Source organism: Porites lutea, chromosome 5 (genome assembly GCF_958299795.1).
Source record: "Porites lutea chromosome 5, jaPorLute2.1, whole genome shotgun sequence".
NCBI lineage: Eukaryota > Metazoa > Cnidaria > Anthozoa > Scleractinia > Poritidae > Porites > Porites lutea.
Window position 1 is genome coordinate 115,291 of NC_133205.1, and position 25,236 is coordinate 140,526.

Genomic DNA, 25,236 nt, shown 5'->3' on the forward strand with positions numbered 1-25,236 from the left:
GCCCCTCAGCTCAGCCCCTCAGTGGTTCTTAAGGTGATGTTACTCGAGACGATTCGCAACGACGATTTTTAGCGCAACACAGCGGTGCAATATTGTTGCCATGTTGTTTCGAATGCTTACAACATCGTTCCAACATTGCAACGTTGTGTTGCGGCGCTAAAAATCGTCGCGTCGAATCGTCCCGTGTAACATCATCCTTACAGAAAGATTCAAAGATTGTTTGCTGGTGTAAATATATTTCAACTATTCCTTTTTTTTGTCACGTCTTTTTTTCAGTGATCTGTGTGGCAAAGAGGTGAGCATGCTGAATATCTTATGAAGAATTTATCTTCTAAACCAGCCCACCAACAACCTTACTTCCGGTGGCAAGATTGAGTAGACACTGTCGTCAAATAGATGTATTTCGGGGAAAAAACAATCACGACCACTCCTCCATTCAAATTTGGGTTGTTTGTTGTTTCCTCCGAGTAGCTTAAACCGTAGCACAACATTGTTTAGAGGGGGCAGGAAGGCAAAGCTTTCTGTTTCCCTTTTGATGTAGATAGAGTCGGTAAAAAGTGGGAGATGCTTGCAAAGGTTCTCAACTAATTGTGTCACCGATTGTAATCTTAGCGCAACCTACGTGGTAGTAAAGACCTGAGAACCTACCCTTCGTATATAATTGAGTAAAGTGAAAAGTGGTACATGTTGTGTCATATTTTTGCAGGGTTATTTGTTGATGACTACAGCTTTAGATGCATTGGAGAATGCTGGCCTAGAACAGAACGCAGAAAATACGTACGGAATTTATTCTTACTTAGTGTTTATAATATGTCACTCAGGAATCAAACTCACCTGTAAAACAACTAACGAACCTTTTAAGGTGATGTTACACGAGACGATTCGCAACGACTATTTTAGCGCAACACAGCGTGGCAATATTGTTGCGACATTGTTTCGAATGGTTACAACAGTGTTCCAGCATTACAACGCTGTGTTGCGCTAAAAGTCGTTGTTGCGAATCGTCCCATGTAGCATCACGTTTACTCATCCAACATGTAGGGTTTTGTGTGATTCAGGCGGTTAGTTGTAGAACCCTCAGCCTGATTAATCAATGATGTTTTCATAACAACTTACACTCTGTATTGTTTTCCCAGTGAGGGCGCTTGTTTGGGACTTGGACTAGCTTTGTCTTTCATTTGTAAGGAAAGTGTGGTTGATTCCAGAGTTCATATGACCAACATGTATAACAAGTTGATTACCATGCTGGATGATGAACATATTGAAGATCAGAGACTCCAGGTAAGAACGCTTCTCTGCTGCTGTCGCCACTTTTCGTGAGTTACTTATAGAAATCATTAATGGGATTACTAGAAAGTATTACAGAAAACTTTTTGTTTTTCCTACTTTGAAGTAGGACACAATTTTTCTCGGGTTTTGTGCATGGTACAACACTGCAGCACTTGATCACGCTAAGGCAACGCATGGGTTAAGTCTTTGCATCCTCTGAGCTCCAAACTGCCCCTGGTGTTTTAAGTAAGAGGTAGTTATACTCCACGATACACACGGGCAGCAATTTTGTATTTCAGTACCATAGACCTCACAATGCTCACATTCGAATGGTTTTTGATGATTTCTTGCAGAGCTTATGCTTCAGCGTGGCGCTTGTCTGTGTAAATGCTTTTCACACTGGTCTTTTGTCTGTTGATGAAGCTAAAAATTGCGCTGATAAAATTCAAAAGATTGCAGACAGGCACTGTCAGGTAAGTTGAATATAACGAGTGAGTGTGTGACCAGTATTTAAGTACACTTGCCATTTTCTTACCCAGCACACCTTGTAACATGTTGCTTTACCAAGAATAGTTGGTCACCATTTGCTTACCTCAGTTGTTTTACCGGCTGGCAGCAGGCCGCTTATGGAGTCTCCTTGTCGTATGGCGTGCTTCTTCATGGACTCGTGTCATGTGGTCATGGTGGAGTTGTTCAGTTAGCTAAAGATCAAGGTGAAGTCTGGCGAACTATTCTTGAAAGAGAGGTAGGAATGTGGAGAATAAATGTAACAAAAAATAATTTTAAAATAATGATAATGATAACTGCAGTTGGATTGGCTCCTGTTCTGTGGAATAGAAACAAATTTTCTCATAAATGAAAAAACAAAAACAAAAACAAAACAAAACAACAAAAAGCCTAGTGGTTGCGTAACATCAATTAACGTTAGCAACATAGGTGACGCGGAAAAACCCGAATTCTTTTTGTAGAGGTGTGAACTGATCTGTTATATTATGGTTACTAGTTCAGGTGATCTATTGTTGGGGAACAAGGGACTCACAGCAGCCCGCTAAGGCCGCCATTAAACTAGGTTTATGTGACTAACTTCCTGCACACTGTTAGGACTGGAATAATTATGGATACATGACATAATCTCAATAATAGAGCGGTTTTCACTTGACTGTCGTAAAACCAAAACCAAAGTAAATACACTAGCCAACCAAAGGGCGTAGTAAAACCAAAACCAAACCAATTCCTCAATTACTTTCGACAGTCAAGTGAAAACCGCTCTATAAGTAAGGTGGTGAATCAGCCTTGTAATGACCCTTGTAAGTGTAAGAGATAGAGGAGGAAAATAAATACTCACAGTACGCTTCCCGCCATTTACGTTGTGCTTGCAGGATACTTCGGAGCTTGAACGGCTTGCTGCTCTGAATGGAGTCATGGGACTTCTGGGTTCAGACCAAAGTCTGTTTATCGTAAGTAAACTTACAAGCACAGATTTATTCTTGAAAAAGTAATAGCTGGCCTGCAAAAAAACTTCCTTTGGTATATTTTTCTGCCTAAAAGACTCTTGTTTTCTTCACGTGTGTAGTGATCAAACGCAATAAATCCAGCAATGCGGGCCTCTATATCAGGACTTAAATATTATTCTTTACTTTTTCAATCAGTTTAGCTTGGTTCACGAATGCATGTTTCATTGCCCGAAATAAATTGCGCAGACCATGGTTTGGCATTTACCGGGAACAAAGAAATTGTCTAGTCAACTTTGACCTAGGTCGTCCACTTCCTCCGTCATCGTTTATGTTCATTACAAGTAAACTAAGTTTTATTCTTAGTTTGTTGTTGTCTTTTTTAGTTTGATTCCTCCGATGCGGTGGGCATTTTTCCCTCTAGTGAAAGAAACATTATAAAATTTCTGCAACAGGTGGGATGCTTTCTAGTTATTTTACTTGTTACAGTTTGCCTTAAAGTATTACAACTGATAGTATATATTTTTTTTGTGATTACAGATTATTTCACGTCCAGAAGATGTTGGCCTTTGTTCCAACTTGTCGTGGCTGCTCGGTCAACTTTACGCAGCTTCCACGAGTGGCAGCATAGTAAACACGAAAAGAGGTAAGTCTTTAATACTGAGTACTCCGCTCCTTAAATACATCAGTAAGCATATTAAAGCAGCCGGAGGCAGTGTCTTATTGATAAAAACTGCCTCTTTAAGTTTTTGTCCTATTTAAAGACAGTTCGCTAATCCAGATGCGTATGTGGTTATGCTGCCGTCCGAAACGTGTCCGAGGTGGTAACAAGGCTTAACACGGCTAGTGGTGAATACTTTGTATTTAGTGCAGTATGAGACTTAAACGACGGAAATTCAACAGAGCAACAAAGTAAGAAATGAGGATATTTGGGTGCGTTTCTCTATTTACTCCAGATGTGTAGATGCCTTCCGTCTCAACCAGTGATTTCGTTGCTACTGTTTGATCCTAAGTGCTTTCATCGTTTGACTGTTGGCATACTGTTTTTTTGTGTTGAGAAGTGAGGAAAAACCTCTTATGTCTATAATCACTTGCAAATTTTCATCGTTTCTGTGTGAACGAAGGCCGGGAAATTCTTTGACGGAAGATTGAAAATTTAGTTTAATTTTTGTTCAGTTCCATCAGACTATGGCTACCTTCCAGAAGACAGTGCGTTAAGGCCGCTGTTTGATTTTCTTGTTCAAGCTGGAAAGAAAGGTGGGTATGATTTATAATCCGCTATAACTAATTTATCGTTATGAAGATTCTTCTGTTATGCCACTAAGAGGTATGTTTCGAAACTTGTTAATGGCGACGGTGTTCATCTGGAAGTATGGTTATTTTCTTTTTTTCCTGTTTTGGGAGTGGGGGGAGGGGTGGGGGGCTGGGGAGGCGGTGACTGTATTAAACTGAACGATGGGGGACCATTTAACTTATTTTTGTGAACAATTGCAGGTCCTTATGTGAGCTTTTCTGGAAAGCTGGTGCCCGCGGTACTAGAATCGCTTATCAGCGGTGCTGAAGTGACGTTACCTCCAGTAAACTGGGCAGCGGTGCTTAGTCCTATATTGAGAGCAAATTTTGGTAAGCTTTATGTATCCGTTAAACTCTGTAGAAATTAGGGCCATTTATACGAGGAAATTAAGACGCGTCTTACATAAGACGCGTCTTAAATAAGACGCGAACTGTACCATTTATACGAGCATGTCTCATCTAAGACGAGAACAGCTCGTTTAAATGGTTCGCGTCTTATTTCTGTTCTTGACTCGTTTTCATGTGAATGTTGCCCGTAGCAACGGCAACCAACAAGGCGCGAAAATTTTCCCGCCAAAAATTAACGCATGCATACTATGCGTTCGCGTCTTACGTAAGACGCGAAGGTCATTTATACAAAGTGTTTCTCGTCTTAGCTAAGACGCGTCTTATCTAAGAACAGGTGTTAAGGGCTGTTCTAAAATAAGACGCGTCTTAGCTAAGTCGCGTCTTATTTTAGACGAAATGTGCCGTTTATACGGAAAGTTCGCGTCTTATTTAAGACGCGTCTTATGTAAGAATGGCCCTATTGTCTAGCTTTCTTCATGAAGCAACGCGCGTACTTAATTTACTTTCATCAAGTTGACAGAGTATTCAATGATCTTATTTCCCATGCACCTCGTTTTAGGTGAGGAGACAAGCCAGTTGTGTATTCAGTTTGCCGTGGATCAAGCCAGGACCGCTACCTCCTCCTGCGGTCTGTCATCTTTCCTGTCTTCCTTGTTAAGCCCCGAAGTATTCATGGGATTGGGGGTAAGAGACCAGCGCTTAAGAATACAAACGCTGTGCTTAGTATAAACTAAACGAGTGTCCGCAGTGTTGATATCAACCATTTTAACTTTTCAAGTAATATACCAAACACAAAGACCGTTTTATAACCAGTCACCAAAAATGGCTTAACGAAAAAACAAACAAACCAACGAAGCGCAGCCTAATTAAGGATCGAATTTTGAGACCAGTCGCACAGTATTGGTTTCCTTTGTTTTTAACAATAATGTAATAATAATATTTACAAAATAAATAACAATAGACAACCTTTCTTCATGTTGTTCAATATTATTCAGGATTCGTGCAGAAGAACGTTACTGAAGAACCTTTCACGATTAGTTTATGTCGTTTCATCGTCAAAGTTGAGAAGGTTTTATGAAGAAGTGCTCACAGTGCCTTTGAAGAATGAATCGGTAAGATGAGTATGTACTGTAGTGTAAATTGAAAGAGGAAATTTTCATGGGAATTATGGTTTGTGCTAGAAAGAAAAGTTCTGAGCTTCCTCAACGGGATCTTTCGTTTACTTCTAAGGCCATGGAACTAGGTTCATATATGGTCATGTCGAAAACGTTCGAAGTTGACAAATAGATAAATATTTGTAACACTGTGTAGAAAACACGCTACGTTAAAAATAGAAATTACTGTTAAGTAATGAAACCGATAAATTAATATGTCACGCACCGTGAGTTGGAGTGGGATTGTTTTCTCAACATTTTGATGAAACTAGCAATAGTTCTCACTACATCTGCCCCCGCCTTAGATATGACGGTTATTTTGAAATAAGTCTTTAAATATTCAATACGTAATCTCTATATTTCTATGCTCTTAGGTTATAACATTTTAAAACTTTGCGAAAAAAGTTATAGTGATTTGTGTTAAGCACTGAACAAAGTGATTAGGGCTAAGCAATGACTCGAAATGGTTAGCTTTCGTTTACTGTTAGGTTTGTCACTATAAATACAGTCGAACCTCGACTAACTGCCACCTCTCTGCAACGGCCAATTTTATTTTGTCCCGGCGGACAGTTCATAAATTTACTCTAATTTAAACCTCTCTACAACGGTAACGCCCACCACCGTATGTCTCCAACTGCCAAAATAACCTCTCTACAACGGCAACGGCCACCACCGTATGTCCCCAACTGCCAAAATAACCTCTCTACAACGGCAACGGCCACCACCGTATGTCCCCAGCTGCCAAAATAACCTCTCTACAACGGCAACGGCCACCACCGCATGTCCCCAACTGCCAAAATAACCTCTCTACAACGGCAACGGCCACTAACGCATGTCCCCAGCTGCCAAAATAACCTCTCTACAACGGCAACGGCCACCACCGTATGTCCCCAACTGCCAAAATAACCTCTCTACAACGGCAACGGCCACCACCGCATGTCCCCAACTGCCAAAATAACCTCTCTACAACGGCAACGGCCACCACCGCATGTCCCCAGCTGCCAAAATAACCTCTCTACAACGGCAACGGCCACCACCGTATGTCCCCAACTGCCAAAATAACCTCTCTACAACGGCAACGGCCACCACCGCATGTCCCCAACTGCCAAAATAACCTCTCTACAACGGCAACGGCCACCACCGCATGTCCCCAACTGCCAAAATAACCTCTCTACAACGGCAACGGCCACCACCGCATGTCCCCAACTGCCAAAATAACCTCTCTACAACGGCAACGGCCACCACCGCATGTCCCCAGCTGCCAAAATAACCTCTCTACAACGGCAACGGCCACCACCGCATGTCCCCAACTGCCAAAATAACCTCTCTACAACGGCAACTGCCACCACCGCATGTCCCCAGCTGCCAAAACAACCTCTCTACAACGGCCAGTCTTTTTCAGGGACTGATGAAAAAGTCAAGGATGGTCACGAATTGGCACGATTATGATCAATCGCGGCAGTCGTATTTTGATTTTGCTTCATTTATACTTATGCAGTGAGCAAAAATTGTCAACGATACTTAAATCGAGAAGATTTCGCACATTATCATTACGACGAAAACAACGACACTTCTCTACGCGGGGGAATTTAGGGCCGGTGCCTCCTCGGGTTCCGGCCTTTGCGGGGGCAAAAAATTTAAATATTAAAAACAAGTTTCCATTTTGAAGGGTCATGCTGTAAACACGGTCGCCATACTGGAAGCTCATCTGTCAGTGCTAAAGTTACAGGATCCACCTCAATCAGTGATTGGCTGGACCATAACAGCTTTGCGGCACATTTACAACGCCTGCAGCTGCACACAGGATATCTCAGTAAGTTAACTATTAACTATGTTAAGTATTTTTTGACCTAAGTGTAACAAGAAAAATAGCGACAACTTGTAATTGAACTTTCGGTTTAGTACTTTCTGACATCATTTAGCGGCTAACAGCCCACTGTCCGGCGACCTCTGACATCATAGATTTGCATGGTTACCGGCACAGAGACCTTTCATTGCAAGATACCACTTGACCATACATTAGAAACCTTAAGTGCACTCTTTTGGGGAATAATTCTGAGAAATATCAGTTATTAGTTAAAGGAGCTTTCTTACCTACCATGCGTACTTATCTACTTAACAAAAATGAAATATCGTCGCACCTCCAATTTGAATTTTTTGTTTAGTTCTTTTATACCGTAAAGAAGTCGAATTTATTTCTTGGTACTAATTGTCTTTGAAATATTGCTACTCCCGTTTTGACACTAACCCTACCTTAAGCCTTTTTAGGCCAAATATTAACAGTGTATTCTTCTTCGAAGACGTCCGTTTTAGGTGATGTAGTAATCAGAAAACCTCGACCAAAGAAATTAAAATGGCAACGCCGTTTAACAGTGATTCGATCTGTCTGCTTTAATTTCTTTTCAGGATCATGCTTGTTTAACGTTACTTGCTCGCTGCTTAACGTTGGTACCTGTTAATGACGTTGAAAGCATTGTTGACGATACCCAGGTTAGTAAAAACTGAAGTGTACTTTAGAAAAACAATGTCTCTTACAAAAAATGGTGTTGAACTTGTCTGACTGAAACAGTGGTATGACCCCATGGTAACTTCATTAGTTTTTTCCTCGTTTCTTTCTCTTCTACGTATTAAAAATCAGTTCCTTTTGTTGTTGTTTTTTAGACCATTACCACGAAAGCGTTAGTTATTCGATGTAACGCGATTGCTAATGGAAAAGCGCCGATGAAATGGCTTATGCCTTGTATTGAGTCAGGGATACTAACAGCTGATATCAGTGGTAAGTAAACTGTTGATATCTGTTTGATTTGTCATTTTTAAAGTGATACCAAATGATTGTTATGTAAATTTATTATATAAATTCTAAAGCTATCTATTCTAAAGCAGTTAAGAAAAAGTTGTCTATCACTGCCGGGACAATCCTATTAGTAACTACGAATCTGAATGTTAAGTTAGCTAAGCACAGAAATTCAGTCCCAGATTGTCAAAATATAAAACAGGTCTCGCAACTAAACTCTCAAACTGGTAAGCCTTTTACAACGAGGGAAGGTGTAAAACAAATGAAAGATGTCAAGGAATGTGTAAACAATCCGCCATGTTTGGTCAAACTTATGCTTCGAAACATTTGCCTGGTTACTTAGCACAGACGAAGGGGTTATTCTTTCATGTTACGCTTACGCCAAATAGATATATCCTTCATGTAATAGTAATAGACTGTTTATCTCCCTGTATACCTATGTATACCCACGTATACCTTGTATACCCTGTATACCCATGTATACCTTGTATACCCTGTATACCCATGTATACCCTGTATTCCCCGTATACCCATGTATACCCTGTATACCTTGTATACCCTGTATACCCATGTATACCCTGTATACCCTGTATACCCATGTATACCCTGTATACCTTGTATACCCTGTATACCCATGTATGCCCTGTATACCTTGTATACTCTGTATACCCTGTATACCCATGTTTACCCTGTATACCCTGTATACCCCTGTATACCCCTGTATACCCATGTATACCTTGTATACCCTGTATTCCCTGTATGCCCATGTATACCCTGTATACCCTGTATACCCATGTATACCCTGTATACCTTGTATACCCTGTATACCCATGTATACCCTGTATACCTTGTATACTCTGTATACCCTGTATACCCATGTTTACCCTGTATACCCTGTATACCCCTGTGTACCCCTGTATACCCATGTATACCTTGTATACCCTGTATTCCCTGTATACCCATGCATACCTTGTATACCCTGTATACCTGTGTATAACCTGTATACCCTGTATACTCATGTTTACCCTGTATACCCATGTATACATGGGTATCCAGGGTATAAAAGGTATACATGGGTATACAGGGTAAACAAGATATACATGGATATACAGGGTATACAGAGTACACATGGGTATACAGGGTATACAAGGTATACTGGGTATACAGGGTATAGAGGGTATACATGGGTATACAGGGTATACAAGGTATACATGGGTATACAGGGTATACAGGGTAAACAGCTCCGGTGAATTAAGGAATGGGGCACTGCAAATTTGGAGGGGGGTGGTCTGTTTTAGTAGGGATTTTACCTTTCGTATTAATATTTTAAATTCAATTTCTACTCTCCATAAGCATTCATTTTTCATTATTACTAATGTATTATCTGTGTCACGTGACTTGCCACACCCATTTTTGGCTTTTTATTTCAATCCAAATTTACACCACTTTATAAATAACACTTGTAATTTAATTCACTTTTTGTCAATGACTATTGACACAAAGTTTATGGAATTAATCGGGGTTTTCTCAAATTATCTACGTTTTGTAATCTATAACGTTTCTTGTTAAGAGGGAGACTGGGACGAGAGAAAAATATCTAATAATTACGAAGGAATAGATCATTTCACAAATCCCCGATTAATTAAGCCTATCTGAATGTAAATGAAATATTATGGAAGGAAAAACGATTGTTGTCACATTCAGTAAACTGGTGTAATCTGCAAAGTCCAAATTTTGCATAATTATGGGCGTGGCTGGTCACGTGATCTAAAAAAAAGGAGTGTTTAAGGTCCAAAGTGGTTCTGGTCTTAAACACAGCGGTCTAAGATTAAAATAAAGGAAGATACTGGAAAAAACAACATCAAGTCATAAAACCCCTCATGTAACTCTGACCCATTCCTTAATTCACCGGAGAGGGTATACATAGGTATACAGGGAGTACTTGGGTATACAGGTTATATGGGGTATATATTGGTACGGCAGGGTATACAAGGTAAACACGGGTATACAGGGTATACAACGTATACATGGGTATACAGGGTATACAAGGTATACCGAGTATTCAGGGTATACAGGGTATACATCGGAATAAAGGGTATACAAGGTATATATAACAATTATTCACCGAAGTGGAGGTGGCTAGTCCTGGATATTTACCGAACTGCGAAGCAGTGAGGTAAATATCCACGACTAGCCACCGACACTGAGGTGAATAATTGTTTTAGTATATACTAAAACAGTGAGATAATTGAGCACAAAAATGACGATTTTTAACTCAAATACTGTTGCCAACGATTACAATTTTGGCGCGTAATGACCGGGCGGCCGCGGCCGTCGCTTTTTCTTGCCGACAATTAAAACTTTTGAAGGCATTTGTTTAGCTCTTGCGGGAAAATTTCTTCAAAAGGAGTTGTGAATTCTTTTTGTATTTAAAATCATTCTATAAAAAAAGATTATTAAATTTAGTTTTAAGCTTATTTATGAACAACTCAACTAAATAAATTAACGCAAGACTTAAACTTAATTTGCATTTGTAAACAAAAAACTTTTTCACCGGTTTTATCGATAAATTCGTGTCAAAAAGTCAAAGTTTTACCTATTAAAACTTCCAATCCGAACTTCGTCACCTTCTTCGTGTATTTCGGAAACAGCTTGCTTGATTAGTTGTGAAATTTCTTTGTTTGCTTACGGCAGCAAACCGGGAAGGCATTTTGCTCGCAACTTACGCGAGTTTGGCGTCGCTCGCTCGGAGGAACTGGAGGTGAATCAGTGAATAGTGCAGGATATTCACTGATTGAGTAGCCAATCAGAGCGCGCGAAAAACGCTATCCACTGTTTTAGTATATACTAAATGGGTATACAGGGTATACAAGGTATACCAGGTATACAGGGTATACATGGGAATACGGGGTATACAGGGTATACATGGGTATAAAGGGTATACAAGGTATACATGGGTATACAGGGAATACAGGGTATACATAGGTATACAGGGTATACAAGGTATACATGGGTATACAGGGTATACAAGGTATACTGGGTATACATGGGTATACAGGGTATACAAGGTATACTGGGTATACATGGGTATACAGGGTATATAAGGTCTACTGGGTATACAGGGTGTACATGGGTATACAGGGTATACATGAGTATGGACATTCTATTACTATTATATGAAACAGTAGGTCTATTTGGCGTAAGCGTAACATGAAAGAATAACCGACGAAGGCAACGCGAGCTGATGTGGTTTGCTTTGATAGAAAGACGATTTATGTGATCTTTTCATGCATCATGCGATGAAGACACGTGGAAAGATTGATAGCAGCGAAAAACCCAAACAACAATTGTACTTTTTCCCAGAGAAGGTCACTTTTTTTCCGAAATTGTTAAGTTTCACAGTAGTTAAAAGTCTGGTAACGAATCGCTAGCCGAGTGTTTTAGATTTATCTTTCGTTCTTGGTTATGCTGATTCTACAAGTTTAAAGTTGAGGTTCTCGGCTTATAGTCGAATAAATGCGGTACCACTTGTGGACGTAACAGTACTATTCGCTGTAAGCTATAAGGACCCTTATAAAAACATCTCGGTTTTAGCACTCCGAAGCTTCGGTGAAATAATCTAAGAGTTAGGTGAAATAAAGGCCATATAAGTCTAGCTGCCAGCGCGGACAGGTTGGACACGTTACAAGAGTGGCGAATTTTCGAGTGATGTATAATTGCTTCTTTCTTCCTCCTTCTCGTCCCTTCTTTTTCACATGGCAGCATTGCGTTGCCTTTGAATGACTTAATTCTAGACTTAAAATAACAGAGATCAAAAGTTAAAAACATTTTTTTGTTTTGCAGGAGAAAAGTGCAAAGAATTCTTATGTTACGTCAGTAGTGTTGTAATTGCCGCTGATCACATCTTTAAACATGACGACAAGTTGCTCTTGTTTTTGGAACTGATTAGTCTGTTTAAAATTGCACTCCAGGATGGTTCAAAAACCTCCGCGCACAGGGTAATGGTTAAATTGTCGTTCTTAACTTCGTGATGTTTCTCTTAATGTCTTTTCCAAGTTTCATCAATGTTTACCCCATTCTGGTTTATCTGCGTGCATAATTTATAAATAGGCTAAGACAAAAATCCTTTAAGAACGTCCCGCATCCCTAACTGGCAAAAGAAACAATCCAAGATAAAAAAAGTTCTACTCACTTCTAGTATTTTTCTTACAGGTGTTGTTAAATTGTTTCACCGTTTTGTCCATGGTATCAGCTGCTTGGTGTACCGTTCCCATACTTCAAGCACTTGCACCCTTCCCTTCAAATCAGCCTACAGTGGGCCAAATAACCACATGTTGTGAATCACTGGAGAGGTTGCCATGGTTACTGCCCCTAACATTGTCAACTTTGTTGCGTGAAGAGCCCTGGGCACCAGTCGCGGGAAAGGTAAAATAAAAGAATGCTACATTTTTTGCGTTGTATTACGTGTTTAAATTGTTCGTGTGCTTTTGATTTGTTTTGTTGTTTTTGATGAATTTGTTGGTGTATTTTTTGTGCCTTGCTTGTCATCAATTTCCTCGACCCTTTTTAAAGCGATTAAATGGAATTTCATTAAATAGCTTCGTTTATCGTTTGTCTCACGATTTTCACATAGATATTGATTGCCACATTTTGACCGCGTACTGCTGGTCTTCATCAGGCGATAGTGTCAATATCTATGCGACAATCGTGAGACATACAATGAACGAAACCCTTTATACACATTATTCACGATGAACAATGTCTTTCATGACATGTAGTTATATTGTCAAATGCGATTTCTTAAATAATTTAGGTGCTGGACTGGCTTGTATCATTACTAGATGACCCCACAATTCCAACACATCTCCGAGAGAGCGCACTTGTGGAAGGTGATTTGATTGAATTGAGATATTTTGATGGAATGATAAAATGACTGCCGTGAACTGACTTGCTGACTCTTGTGATATTTTCTAATGTAATTAACTCGCCTCAACTCGAAGATCGATCGATAAAATCAGTTCACCATCACGTTCATTTCCTGATTGCTTCATTGGTTGTTTGATTACTGAGTTGGTTCACTGGAGGTCAAAGGAGCTGAGTATGTAATGAGGATATTCGCTGTTTTAAGCCAAAATGCAAAAAATGCTCCCAGTGTAGAGTTATGGAAAAAATATCAAGTAATTTAGTCAGCGAGCACCAACGATAATAATTGGTTTTGTGAGTTTTGCTGGCATAGCATTAAAACTTGAAAAAGTTGGGCCAACTTTTTTTAAAGTTTTAATCAATGTCCATCCTTTCCATACATAGCAACAGACCGCGACAGGAAACAGTTTCAATGCCTAAATATCGTCTTAAATAACAAAAATGAATGATTAGCTTTGGTGTGAAAAAGACACGTTTTAGCCTTTAACAAGATAGCAAAAAGCGTGGCACAGCTCCTTAGCTCATTTGATTATTACATTTCGTTTCAGATACAATCATATCTATGAGGGGAACAGAGACGTTTAAGAAAACAGCTGTGTGGACAGATGTAGTCGGCCGTTTCCATTCCAAATTTATCCATCAAAACGGTGAACAAAAAGACAAATAAAACCACGTTAAGTTACCAAAGCAATGACGCCTTATTTTTGTAGGAGGAAAGCTGTAAACTTTATTCAAGTCATTTATACCTGCAGTTTTCGCCTTACTGTAAAATCTTAATAATTATTAAACGCCCTGGCGTTGTTTACTTATACTGAAAAAGAACAATATTCCTTAATCTTTTGTCTGTTTCCTGACATTGACGCAAAGTTCAAGAACAGAAGAATAAATGATTTCTTTTCATATTGGTTTTTGTTTCTCTAGTTGTTGTAGACTCTGAATGTTACTTTTCGTCAGTCTTAAGTACCTGCAATTTCGAAGCTTCTGAAATTCCTCACTTGTGAATTTCACAGTAGGGGGGCTTGGCCAGGGGTATCTGGGTGCTTCATCGTCCATTTCATGGTAAACGTTCAGAAGTTGCCTTAGTTTCATGAGCATTGAGTGAATACCGCTGTCCTGGTCATGAGTTCGATCGAAGGCTGCAGCAATGTGAGAAGTAGAACCCGGTGTTACAAAAAACTGCAAATGAAATTGAGATATGCAGTATTCCTAGGCTAATCTGGAGAATGTAAGTCCCTGTTTCTCATTGTTTTTAAAGCTCGACACTACTGAGTGAACTTGTGTGTATCGGAATATATGTACATCCTTAGCTTCAGTGGGGCAACAGGAGGAAATGCTCAGGAGAGTGTCCGGGTATTTCTTGTTCTAAATGTGGGAACAAAAGCAACTGTACAATAACGTACAAGGTTCCTCATTCTTAAACTGAAACATGGTCTAGTCAGAAATGTGAAAGCTAAGACCCCTGTAAAAAAAGAATCCCAGTCTGTTATATAAGGGCAAAGTGTAGGCATAGTATCAAAAATCCAAGTAAATAAGGAAGGTGGAAAAAACTACCACTTACTTCCTGGTGGTTACCCTGACGATCAATTCCAGTGACACGATAGGCAGTTGGGTGATATAGAGGATGTGTAGCGTGGTGATAAGTAGCTCGGTGTTTGTTATGTTTGCTGGCTTCATACGGAAGGAAGTGATGGTGGTTAATAATATTATCAGGATGTAGTAAACCGCTGAAGGCAGGAGCTGGATCTTCAGATCCTGAAGAATTGTCAGTTGAATTTCGGCGTGACTTTGACAAAGGTAAATGAGTGGCATGAGGATGTTCCCCAGGGTAATGTCCCTTTTTATGAGCTCTATCCTCTCCATGATGAAATATTCTGTGTAATCTGTTATAAAGGTCGTGCAATTCTTCCTCTTGACGACCCCTATTATGTCGAGATCCATAGTGACCCTTGAGGGGCCGCATGTAATGTGGTTCGTCGTGCTCCCCCACACTATTGCCTCTACTTCGGTCCTCAGTTAAACTGCTCTTTCGACTTCGCCCCTCATCAAGGCTATTTTTCCTATTTGTGCTCTCGCTAAAGGACGTATGCCTACTGCGCATTCCTTGTTCATGTTCGTGGTGTTCATTTAACGCTCCAGTTTTCTCAAAGATGTGTCGCGGTCCGCTAGCACCTATACCTGGTATATAGCTTGTGTACGCACTAAAGCCTAATGTTTTCGAAGGGGTTTTGTTGGGTTCAACTTTCTTATTGTCTTCCTCGAAGCTAGACGCTCTACTTCTTCCCATGTGTTTCTGATGGGCTGAATGGTGTAAGTTTCCATGCTTTGTTTTATGGTAAGGGAGAAGATCGTCAATCTCCAAGCTCCTTCTTCGTTCTCTTTTGGCGGCAAATCTTGTCAATTCTTCATCGTCTGTGTGACTTTTCCTTCTTTTTTTCGAAGCTTTGATATCTTGATGTTCGTTTTCGCGTCGAGGATGCTTAGTAGGATCCACATGACACGTACAAGTGTTTTTATTGTCTCTTCCTTGAGCATGTCGCGGCAAGTTACAAATAACGCATGACATGAATGCTTGTGTTCTATGAATATCTGCACCAACCTCTCGCTGTTTTTGTTGCTGCACTACTGGAGGAAAAGCAGTTTGTTTTCCATCGTTTCCTTGGGACTCTACAGGCGAAAGAGAAATGATAACACTCACATCAGAAGCATCTGTAACAACTTTCACTTGACAAGGAGTTTTTTTTGAAGAGCTCTGATCGCGGATGTCTGATCTAACTTTTACTTGAACTTTTGTGTCATGACTGCTTTCAGTTGGTCTTCGTAGGAGTCGATGCTCGGCGTCGTGTTTCTTGGCGTGAGCGCTAGGGTGCCCGTCATGATGACGTTTTAAATGTCCTGCCGTCTGTTCCTGATCTGGTTGATAATCAAATTGATCTTGTTTAGTTTGCTGTAGCCTTTTCAACGTACTTATCAATTCTTTCTCCTCTTTTCTGTAAACGTGTGACTGCACGTCCTTACACGCTTCAAGCGTGCGAAGCTCTTTATCTAAGTTAAGCTTTCTAGCCTTGTTTGTGACTCGCAGGCCGTAGAAGTTTCCCTCAGAAATGTGACGAACTTGTCTCAGCATTGTATTTTTACACGATTATCCCATTTTTTATTCCTTGAGGTGTAACACGAGAGGAATTCCCATTATGACGTTACTAGTAGATTTAATTATGCTCTTCCGCGCGCGCGATTGTCATTTTGTGTTAAGGCGGTAAAAAAGCTTGTTGTAAACACTGGACAAGTTACTTTCACGCTGACATATCTCTTCGAGTGTTGTATTCATATGCATCTAATGATGGATTCGTTATGAATATACGATGTGGTCAAATTCTGAGACGGGTAAAGGAAAATAGAAGACCTAAAAAGCGGGTTCGACGATCGTCATGTATAGTTATTTGAATCATCGTTAAGTACAAGAATTAAATAAAACGCAAACGAACGCGACATTCATAACTTTGACTTCTTACTCCAAAGCGGAAATATTTTCATTTGTGGCAAATGCAAGCCAGATCGGAACTGATTCCAGTTCCAGCTTCTTCTTTCAATCTAATAACGTCATTACGACCTCACTTTCATTGTTGAAAGTAAACAATGTCTTAGCCCACTTCTTCAATTTTTTATCCAGTGAGTGTGACGTTCCTGTTAAGTGTTTTTTCTATCTATTTTAGATGAAAGATTAACAAAATATGGGTTCAGCTAATTAACAAAAAAAAATAAGACGTCATTCCGTCAACCAAAGTACACGCTGATGAAGGAAGAGAGTGAACTCTGGGAAAGAGGTTGATAAGCATATCATTGAATTTGGTGGCCTACCTATCTAAGCAGTTTTAAAGCTGTTATAGTAAGCGGCTCTCTCTAGAGTTCCCGGTAGGACGCCCTAAAACACCAGTCTGAATAGGTTTAGAGTTAAGGCCAAAGCTTCCATCACTGACCAATCAAGGTCAGGCTGTTTACATGTACGGCCTAAATGTGACTTTTCTCCGGGTTTTCTTTAAGGATCGAATGAGGATTAAAGTAATTTTTAAAAAGACTTCACCATTCAAAGTTAATCATCTTTTCAGCTGCCTTGTTGTCGTCATTTCATTTATCACTTTCTTTAGACTGTTACTTACAGGCGACACAAGTTTACTGGCTTCCGAACAGAGAAAAAAGTTATTAGCATCGTAAACTAGGTATTCGACAACAAAACTGATTTTTCAGTGTTTATAAATAATATATGACCTCATCGAAAACTTGGCGTGTAAAAGAAGTTACGTTTCCACCTTAGCAAACGAGTAAAATTTTTACATGTTTGGGGAAATTGGCTCAAGTTGTAAAATAAAATGTAGAAAAATTGAACTCTTTCACTGTGATTAGGCATGCCGCAGTTGTAACAATCTTAAGTAGGCTCCTTTGTAACTGAAGAGTCGGAAAAAAAAAGCAATTTATGCAAATACTCCACTACAGACACTTGAGAACGTTTCTATTGTGAAAATCGTTCAACAGATCAAGGTAAAATCTCCGCTCTTTGTCTAGGTTGGCAAGCACCATATGAATAACCGGAGCCAAGGAGGTAGGAATAATTTCTCTTTAGAATATTCAAAATTTAAAGATAAATATATTTTTTCAACTGCTGGTGAGTGAAAAGGCGAAACAATTTTTACTTCAGGTTTTCCCAGCAAACTGTCTTATTCTCTGTTACGCTTTTTAGGTCATTTTTCGCCTAAACCTGGGAGGCAAAAAAGTAATAAATAAAAGAAAGAAAATCGAAAGATCGAACTCTTTCAACCTTTCAGTTTATTGGTTGCTTTATAGCGCACTTAAGCGGCGTCTTTTGCTGTGGTTCACTATATGTTTAGGTAATACCGTAACATCAAAGCGTTAAAACTCAAAATTAAGCTTTGTTTACTCCTCCTTTTTATCACTGATAGAAAATGTTCGTCGGCTAATATGAGAGCATATTTTCTCTTCACATATTTTCTGGAATACATCTTTTAAAATCCAAATACGCCCTTTCTCATTTGCTTTCTTTTGGTTTCTAGAAGCACAATATAATTCAATTTCCCTCATTTTCATGAGGACGCTCCTGCTTACCACACAATATTGAAAGAAACACAAGTAAAAATGAAAGAGAAAAAAAAAGGAGATCGCACAATGAAAGGTTTTGATTTATGATCAGGCACGATACAGTATTGCGGGCCTATATGAACACTTCCGCAGTCTCGAAGATATTTGAGTAGTAAACGAAAACGATAAAAAGAATTCTAAGTAAACTGTGTTTGCACAGCAGAGTAAAATAGCAATAGTATTCAGTATTAGGAGAACCGACTGTGGTTTAAGAATTAAGAAAAGAATTTTCTTGTGGTCTAAAAGGTGTCATTTTAATAGATGCTTTCTTCCCATCGTTGTCTTGGTTGATAGTTTGTTAAACAAGGGTCTCCTTTTCGTTAATTTACGCCAACCAAGGGTTCTTTTTCTTTTTAATGGAGTATATAAATACCGAGTTTATTATAGTATCAATACACGGCGCACACAGAAGGCACGGACTAGATACGTCAATCGAAGTGGGAAATCTTTTAAGGTAAGTACTCGCTCGCTCAAAGACACACATCTAGAAATGCGGAACCTAAAAAAGTCAAGAGCAAGTTAATATGTGCTTTTGTAAAGTCGAAGTAATTTTTTTACTGCCTTTACTGAGACAAAAAAAAGGGAAAGCACTCCACTAATGCTGAATTAGAATAGCGAGGAAGTTCAACTGGCCGCAACGACTTAGTTTCTTATCATGCCTCTGTTTCTTACTCATTCTCAAATTTCAATAGAAAAGACCCTCGGGTTGCTCAAAAGATGGTTAACCGCTAAGTTGAACCAAAACTTAGGCCAATTCTAAACCATTAAATAAATGTTCTCATACGCTAAGTTGAACCAAAACTTAGGCCAATTCTAAACCATTAAAAAAATGCTCTCATACGCTAAGTTGAACCAAAACTTAGGCCAATTCTAAACCATTAAAAAAATGTTCTCATACACTAAGTTGAACCAAAACTTAGCCCAATTCTAAACCATTAAAAAAATGTTCTCATACGCTAAGTTGAACCAAAACTTAGGCCAATTCTAAACCATTAAAAAAATTTTCTCATACGAACAATATGCGATTGGAGTCTATAAAGTACCGTCGAACCTTAATTCAGAGACCCAGTTACGGTAAGTTAAAATGCCAGTCTCAAACAATTCATGTAAAAATTTAATCTCAGTCTTGGGTTTAAACGTTAGTGTTCGGAGTTCGTTCAGTGGCATTCCAGCAACTGGGTCTAATAAACATTAAAAAATATGCATTCTTTTGTTGCAAGGTACTTCCATTATTTCCCAGCCGAAAGGTATACATACACTTTACAGTTAGTGAAGAGATAACATTAACCCCGATATTTAAAAGCTAGCACACGTTTAGATAGCTGCTGCTGTCTAAGGAGACTTTTATCAACGGTAGGAAAATGGGGTGCCGTACAAACGAAAAAACTGAGAGTTGACTAAAAACTAGACAGTAGAAATAATTAATGAAACAAAATTGTAAATCATCTCAGTCTGTAAATGGGATCCTGATCATGATATAGTATGCTTTCCATGTGGGCTTTTTCATTATAATAATTATAGATAGAAAAAGACCTCAAAAATATTACGATAATACGAGAAACAAAATCCTCTTTGTCGTTTTTTCTTTTTCTGGGCGATGTCTTCATTCAGTAAGATGTATCACTAAGTTTTGTTTCTTATAATTATCGGTGCAAAGTTCGTCCTTTACTTGTGGAGTGTAACACCTCTTTGCACAGGAAGAGTTGAGAACAGATTGGTGATGCCTTTCTTTTATCCTTTTTATTAAAATGAAGCATAATTTTGTATAAAAAATTCTAGCTCGGTTAATGCAATTGTTACTGACGCAATGAAATCTCAGCTTTATTTTAGAGTAAAAAATTTAGGCTTTTGTTATCTCTATTTTATTATAAAGTCAAATACAACAAAACCACAGAAGTAAATTTTTAGAATTAAGAAATAAAAAAACGTGGGGCATACAATCAGGTGAAAAAGACGATCTTGGGTATGGTATGCCAACAAACCTCTCTCTGAATTTTGATTTTATTTTTTTGTCGAAGTGGTTGATTATAGATTTATTTTTGGGGTGTGATCTATTTGACACGAGTCTCAGTTTAAAACATAACCCAACTCGAACAGGGTTTACCTCCAACATTTTCGTCAACTGAAAGCAAAGTCAGATTTAATAACCTTCCTATACCAAATTGATGTTTCGATTGAGTCGAGTTAAAATCGGTGCGCGAGTTTCCATATTCTTTGAATTTTGAAGAGTAGGCCAAGCCCAGTGACATTACAAAGAATTATACCTGTATATGCAGTGAAAAATAGGTCAGCAAATCGAATTATAGACGTGCGTGTAGGAAGAAGTAAGAGAGGGAGCTGAAATTTAAGGCAGCGAAACATTTTTAGCGCAATTCTACTGCTGTTTGAGAGTAGTAATCTTTTACAGGGGGGTAAATTACGATGGCAAAGATCGTCTTGTAAACCCACTCCCTTCCCAGGGACAAATACGTTAAACCAAGCATGTTTTGGCAATAACCAGAAGTCATTCAGGCATTTTGTACATTTTGTTGCTGAAAGAAGCTGGTGGGTGTAATCTTGACCACAGAAACCAAGTAATAAAGTTTGTCAAGCTCGTAAAAAGGTGTCGGGGTAAGCTGACGAATTTCTGCGGCGACAGCTGCTTTTCAAGACAAAAAAAAATAAAACGAAAATCCAAATTGGCAGGCCGAAATTTTCAATAATTAAAACAAAAATGGTATTCGATTGAAAACGTAAATGCATATATCACTAACGTCGTTTTAGAATGCTGGAATTGCTTGCTGACATATTTGTATCTATTAGCGGTCAACATATTAAAATTAAGAATTTCTCTTTGTGACGGACTGAAATACAATTAAAATATCAAAAGGTAATATCCTAAACTGTAGTATAAAGAGATAATTGTATTGATATGAAAGTGAAAAGCACGAAAGTTTCAGGTGAAAGCAAATATAGAAAGCAGGTTCCTATCTTTGTTGAAACTATTCGGCCTGCACATTTTTTAAACTGCGGGGGTTTGTTCCTGAACGATAAAAAGCCCTACGATAGTTTCTTTTGCTGACGAATTAAGGTACTAATTGGCGTGTTTTGAGATTTTACAAGCTTGTAATTGTCTATACTTCTGTCGATTAAGTTGTGACCGCCATACTCTTCTTTTCACCAATCAACGCTTACCATAACCACCAAAAAGTGAAAACTCGTTAAAAGAAGACCTTACTTATGTGGACTGGTGTTAAATTTATCTGATATACGACGGGGCGCCTATCAGATTCTTTAGACAAGAAGTGACAGTGTTTGGCGATATGTAATCGAAATAGACGCCTTCAAAAGCGAGCGAACATTCAACGCTATTCAGTAAACTGTGTACAAAAGGAACTAGCACGATTGTACAAGGTGAGCCTGACAAAGGTTAATTTTACTGGCCTAAACTAGTCCAATTAACATATAAGATCGCGTTCTTTGCCATCATATCTTCGAAGAAAATAATCATGTTCTTCTTTTTTTTATATAAATTATTTCAACCTGTATATAGCCACATATCTTACAAAAAAGTGGAAATCTTCGATTTCTTTCTTCACGCATTTACCGTTAATAGTTGGACCAAGGTTCCTGAAAATGGGCTTTCCTACAGCCCCTGAATACGTGAATGGTCCAAAGTGTGATGAAACAAAACTGATCTTCTTGGTCACTGGATGTTTTCAAAGACTGCCACTTTATTTTCGTGATCCTTTTTGTGATCGCTTGGTTTATTGGTAAATTAGATCCCTCACCCCCTCCTCTACCAAAAGAAAAAGAAGTAACTTCCATTCAGAGTCAGATAAGTTTCAGTTTTGTTACATTAAAGGAACAGGAGTAAATGTTCATTGTTAAATTTTGTTTGTTACATTATTTTTTTAATACAGTACGTAAGTAGATTTTCTGGTATCATCATATGCATTTAAAAGCTTCAAGGATTTGAAAAACACGTTTTCTCACCACGTTTGCGTTCAGTTTCTTGTTCGCTTTTTTTTCGACTTTTGTTCAAACTAATATTCTTTACCTTTACAGCTTGTCAACAAAATGTCTACTTGTGGTTTGCTAAATATCATTTTCTTTTTGATTCCATTTTTTTTTTTTAATAATCCGGTTGGTGCTAAGTGGATTGGTACAAACTAGTCACACTTTCAAGTTTTCAGACATAACAATTTCCGGCTGCAAAGGAAAACTTCCACTTCACACTTGCCGCCGGTTAATTGTTGAGAACTAAAGGAATACTCAAACAAGTCTCATATGCATGCTGTAGTTTACCGTCAAATTAAATGAATCAGAATTTTAGTATAAAGACATCATCCCTAGAGAGCATCGCACTTGTACCCTGCTTTTGATGTAGGAAGGATAATAAAGACGCTGATCATTTCAAAAGCAGAAGACATGTATTTTAAAAATTCTTGCAACTATTCCTTTTCGAAAAATTACTGTTTTGACAATACCACCATAAAACAATCTTTCAAATAAAATAAACGGCAACGGCTTTAAAACCTATTGTCAATTCAGAATGACTATATTTTTTTGATTAAGAGATCTTTAGTCCGTAATTAGGATTGAAAAAAGTATGGTTGGCTTTTATCAGAAGGCAATGCGCATGTTTTCAGAAAGCACTGCGTAAGGAAAAAAAGTTCGCTTTTTTCAAAGGTATTTAGTGTTCGTTAGTAAGATCAGTACTAGTACTGAATATCGTTTAAAAAAAAAGATTTCACCGACTGAATTAAAATGCAACAATAAGAAGTAAACTTTTTTGGGAAAATTCGTGGTTTGCCGTTTTGGCAAATAGTGCTCAAAATGTTGTGGTGTTGTCGGTTACATCCAAACTTTTGCAAAGAATCGTGCTGATGAAACACAGTTGTTTGGGTGCGTTGCAACATGTTTAAAGAAGAAATCACTATCCCGCTGCGTAGCATACATAAATCGAATATGAATTGAGTAATATTTTGTGAGGAAATTATTTTTTCTGACGCAATGAGTGAAAAGACTCAATGATCGTTTGTCACTGAAGCGCGATGCATTACTGTTATTCATCACTTACACAAAGTTCAGGATCAAGGTTTGGGTGACGTGTCCCCTCGCAATCTCTGCTCCAAACAGCGACAATTTTTAGCAACTTTTTTTTCCCTTAACTGGCTCTCACAAGGCTGAGAAGCGCACGGGAAATTATGTTTTGCTAGGAACTGTTCCTTTAAAAACCAAATTTAGCAGTTAGACTTTCAATTCATTGGCCTACCATTTCAGTTGCAATTACTCACTCTAACAGCTCCACGAAGCAAACAGAACACTAAGCGAATCACTCGTCCAGGAGAATTTGAACGCTTGATTAGTGGTTATAGACCAAGTTGTACATATACTTTTATTTCGGATAAAAGTACTATAAAAGTTGCAAAGTCGTCTGAATTGATACGGCTTGCTTGCGATTTCGTGCGAATAGCGCATTACAACCAATGGACATTAATGGTAGGGTTTACGTCAAATGTTGTTGTAGGGCTTACATCAAATATTATTGTAAAAAGTCTGGTGAAGAAGCGTTTAGTGACTGCATAATTAAAATGTCCCATCGTTTCTTTTCCCTCAGAAAAATGACTTGGATACTTCTCAGCAGTATAACAATCCTGGTTCTTTCACAACAAGCCACTTGCAAGCCTCTGAGCAGACAAAGAAGGGCCTGGGAATCTGACTGTCCCCCGGGGGTCTGGGGATGTAAACGCGCCTTATTGGCAATCAAACAGAGAGTTGACCACGATTGCCCTCCTGGGGTCTGGGGTTGCAAGAAAGATGTGATTATAGACCAGGACGACAATTGTCCTCCAGGGGTATGGGGCTGTAAACGTGGAATGAAAGCTACGAATAACGACTGTCCACCAGGAGTCTGGGGTTGCAAAAGAGGGCTTTTTGGTTCTGTAAAAAATTGGTACACGTCTTCCCAAAAAGGTCAAGGCAGAAGCAAACGTTCAGTTGAAGATACAAAAGAAGATTGTCCCCCTGGAGTGTGGGGGTGCAAACGGGAAAACAAGAAAGAAGAGAAAGGGGAAGAAGGATGTCCGCCAGGAGTCTGGGGCTGTAAACGAGAAACGGAAACGAAAAAAGCCAAAGATGACTGTCCACCAGGAGTCTGGGGCTGCAAACGAGAAACGGAAACGACAAAGACCGAAGATGATTGTCCACCGGGGGTCTGGGGCTGCAAACGGGAAACGGAAGAAACAAAGACCAAAGATGATTGTCCACCAGGGGTCTGGGGCTGCAAACGAGAAAAAGTACCAGAAATGAAAGATAAAAAAGCTGACATGACTTCTAATGACTGCCCGCCTGGTGTCTGGGGCTGTAAACGAGAGAATTGATGAAAACTGTGTTACAAAATAAAACCAATTAATTTTCCCCGTCTTAAGAGGTTGAAACATGGAAATGTGAATGTCAACACAGATGGAATTGTCCGTTAGATAATCAGATGAACTGTATTACTAAAAATCTAGGTTAGTCACGCCATGTGTACAGTACATATTTTTCAGTTATTAAAAATTAAGATTAACTTCATAAAGTCTACGAGGCCTATCAATAAAAATATGTTCCAAGTCCGTAATGTGATCTACAAGTTGAGAGTTGTCTGAGTGCTTTCCGTCCATGGTTTTTTGTCATCAACATCTAGTTAGGTTAAAGTCGTACGAAAGTCTTACCAGTTTTACTATTGACAGCGGAAGTCAAAATTAAAAAAACCCCAAACTTCTTAACAGTGCTAATGCAATTTAAGAGCAAACTGCGGAATCTTAAAACATACACTGTCACAATTTACTAATACAATCCTCATCACATAATGCAAACAATTTGACCGGTT

The 25,236-nt window shown here is 38.8% G+C and overlaps 3 protein-coding genes across 5 annotated transcripts in view; 2 read left to right on the forward strand and 1 right to left on the reverse strand.

Moving 5' to 3' along the window:
* Nucleotides 1-14,137, forward strand: part of LOC140936273 (focadhesin-like) — a 28,244-nt gene extending 14,107 nt beyond the window's left edge. Inside the window, exons 29-47 of the mRNA XM_073385715.1 lie at nucleotides 277-295; nucleotides 707-777; nucleotides 1,137-1,281; nucleotides 1,623-1,742; nucleotides 1,889-2,014; nucleotides 2,649-2,726; nucleotides 3,107-3,175; nucleotides 3,261-3,366; nucleotides 3,897-3,977; nucleotides 4,215-4,343; nucleotides 4,921-5,045; nucleotides 5,357-5,473; nucleotides 7,185-7,328; nucleotides 7,922-8,005; nucleotides 8,177-8,291; nucleotides 12,153-12,307; nucleotides 12,522-12,734; nucleotides 13,123-13,198; nucleotides 13,781-14,137. Of these exons, the coding sequence (XP_073241816.1) occupies nucleotides 277-295; nucleotides 707-777; nucleotides 1,137-1,281; nucleotides 1,623-1,742; nucleotides 1,889-2,014; nucleotides 2,649-2,726; nucleotides 3,107-3,175; nucleotides 3,261-3,366; nucleotides 3,897-3,977; nucleotides 4,215-4,343; nucleotides 4,921-5,045; nucleotides 5,357-5,473; nucleotides 7,185-7,328; nucleotides 7,922-8,005; nucleotides 8,177-8,291; nucleotides 12,153-12,307; nucleotides 12,522-12,734; nucleotides 13,123-13,198; nucleotides 13,781-13,899 (2,092 nt within the window). The 3' untranslated portion in view covers nucleotides 13,900-14,137. The remainder of the gene's footprint in view (nucleotides 1-276; nucleotides 296-706; nucleotides 778-1,136; nucleotides 1,282-1,622; nucleotides 1,743-1,888; nucleotides 2,015-2,648; nucleotides 2,727-3,106; nucleotides 3,176-3,260; nucleotides 3,367-3,896; nucleotides 3,978-4,214; nucleotides 4,344-4,920; nucleotides 5,046-5,356; nucleotides 5,474-7,184; nucleotides 7,329-7,921; nucleotides 8,006-8,176; nucleotides 8,292-12,152; nucleotides 12,308-12,521; nucleotides 12,735-13,122; nucleotides 13,199-13,780) is intronic.
* On the reverse strand, nucleotides 13,967-16,425 carry LOC140936274 (uncharacterized). The gene is made up of 2 exons (XM_073385717.1): nucleotides 14,791-16,425; nucleotides 13,967-14,408 (listed from the first exon to the last, which is right to left on the reverse strand). The coding sequence occupies exons 1-2, from the start codon at nucleotides 16,354-16,356 to the stop codon at nucleotides 14,130-14,132; spliced, it is 1,845 nt and encodes a 614-aa protein (XP_073241818.1). The 5' UTR covers nucleotides 16,357-16,425; the 3' UTR covers nucleotides 13,967-14,129.
* Nucleotides 16,426-17,731: 1,306 nt separating this feature from the next.
* On the forward strand, nucleotides 17,732-24,984 carry LOC140936977 (uncharacterized). 3 transcript variants are annotated; one of them, XM_073386492.1, is made up of 2 exons: nucleotides 17,732-17,826; nucleotides 23,983-24,984. In XM_073386492.1, the coding sequence occupies exon 2, from the start codon at nucleotides 23,987-23,989 to the stop codon at nucleotides 24,743-24,745; it is 759 nt and encodes a 252-aa protein (XP_073242593.1). In that variant the 5' UTR covers nucleotides 17,732-17,826; nucleotides 23,983-23,986; the 3' UTR covers nucleotides 24,746-24,984. The 3 variants fall into 3 exon arrangements, with proteins under 3 accessions (XP_073242593.1, XP_073242591.1, XP_073242592.1); XM_073386490.1 differs by lacking the exon at nucleotides 17,732-17,826 and adding an exon at nucleotides 18,723-18,834; XM_073386491.1 differs by lacking the exon at nucleotides 17,732-17,826 and adding an exon at nucleotides 21,616-21,773.
* Nucleotides 24,985-25,236: the final 252 nt, after the last annotated feature.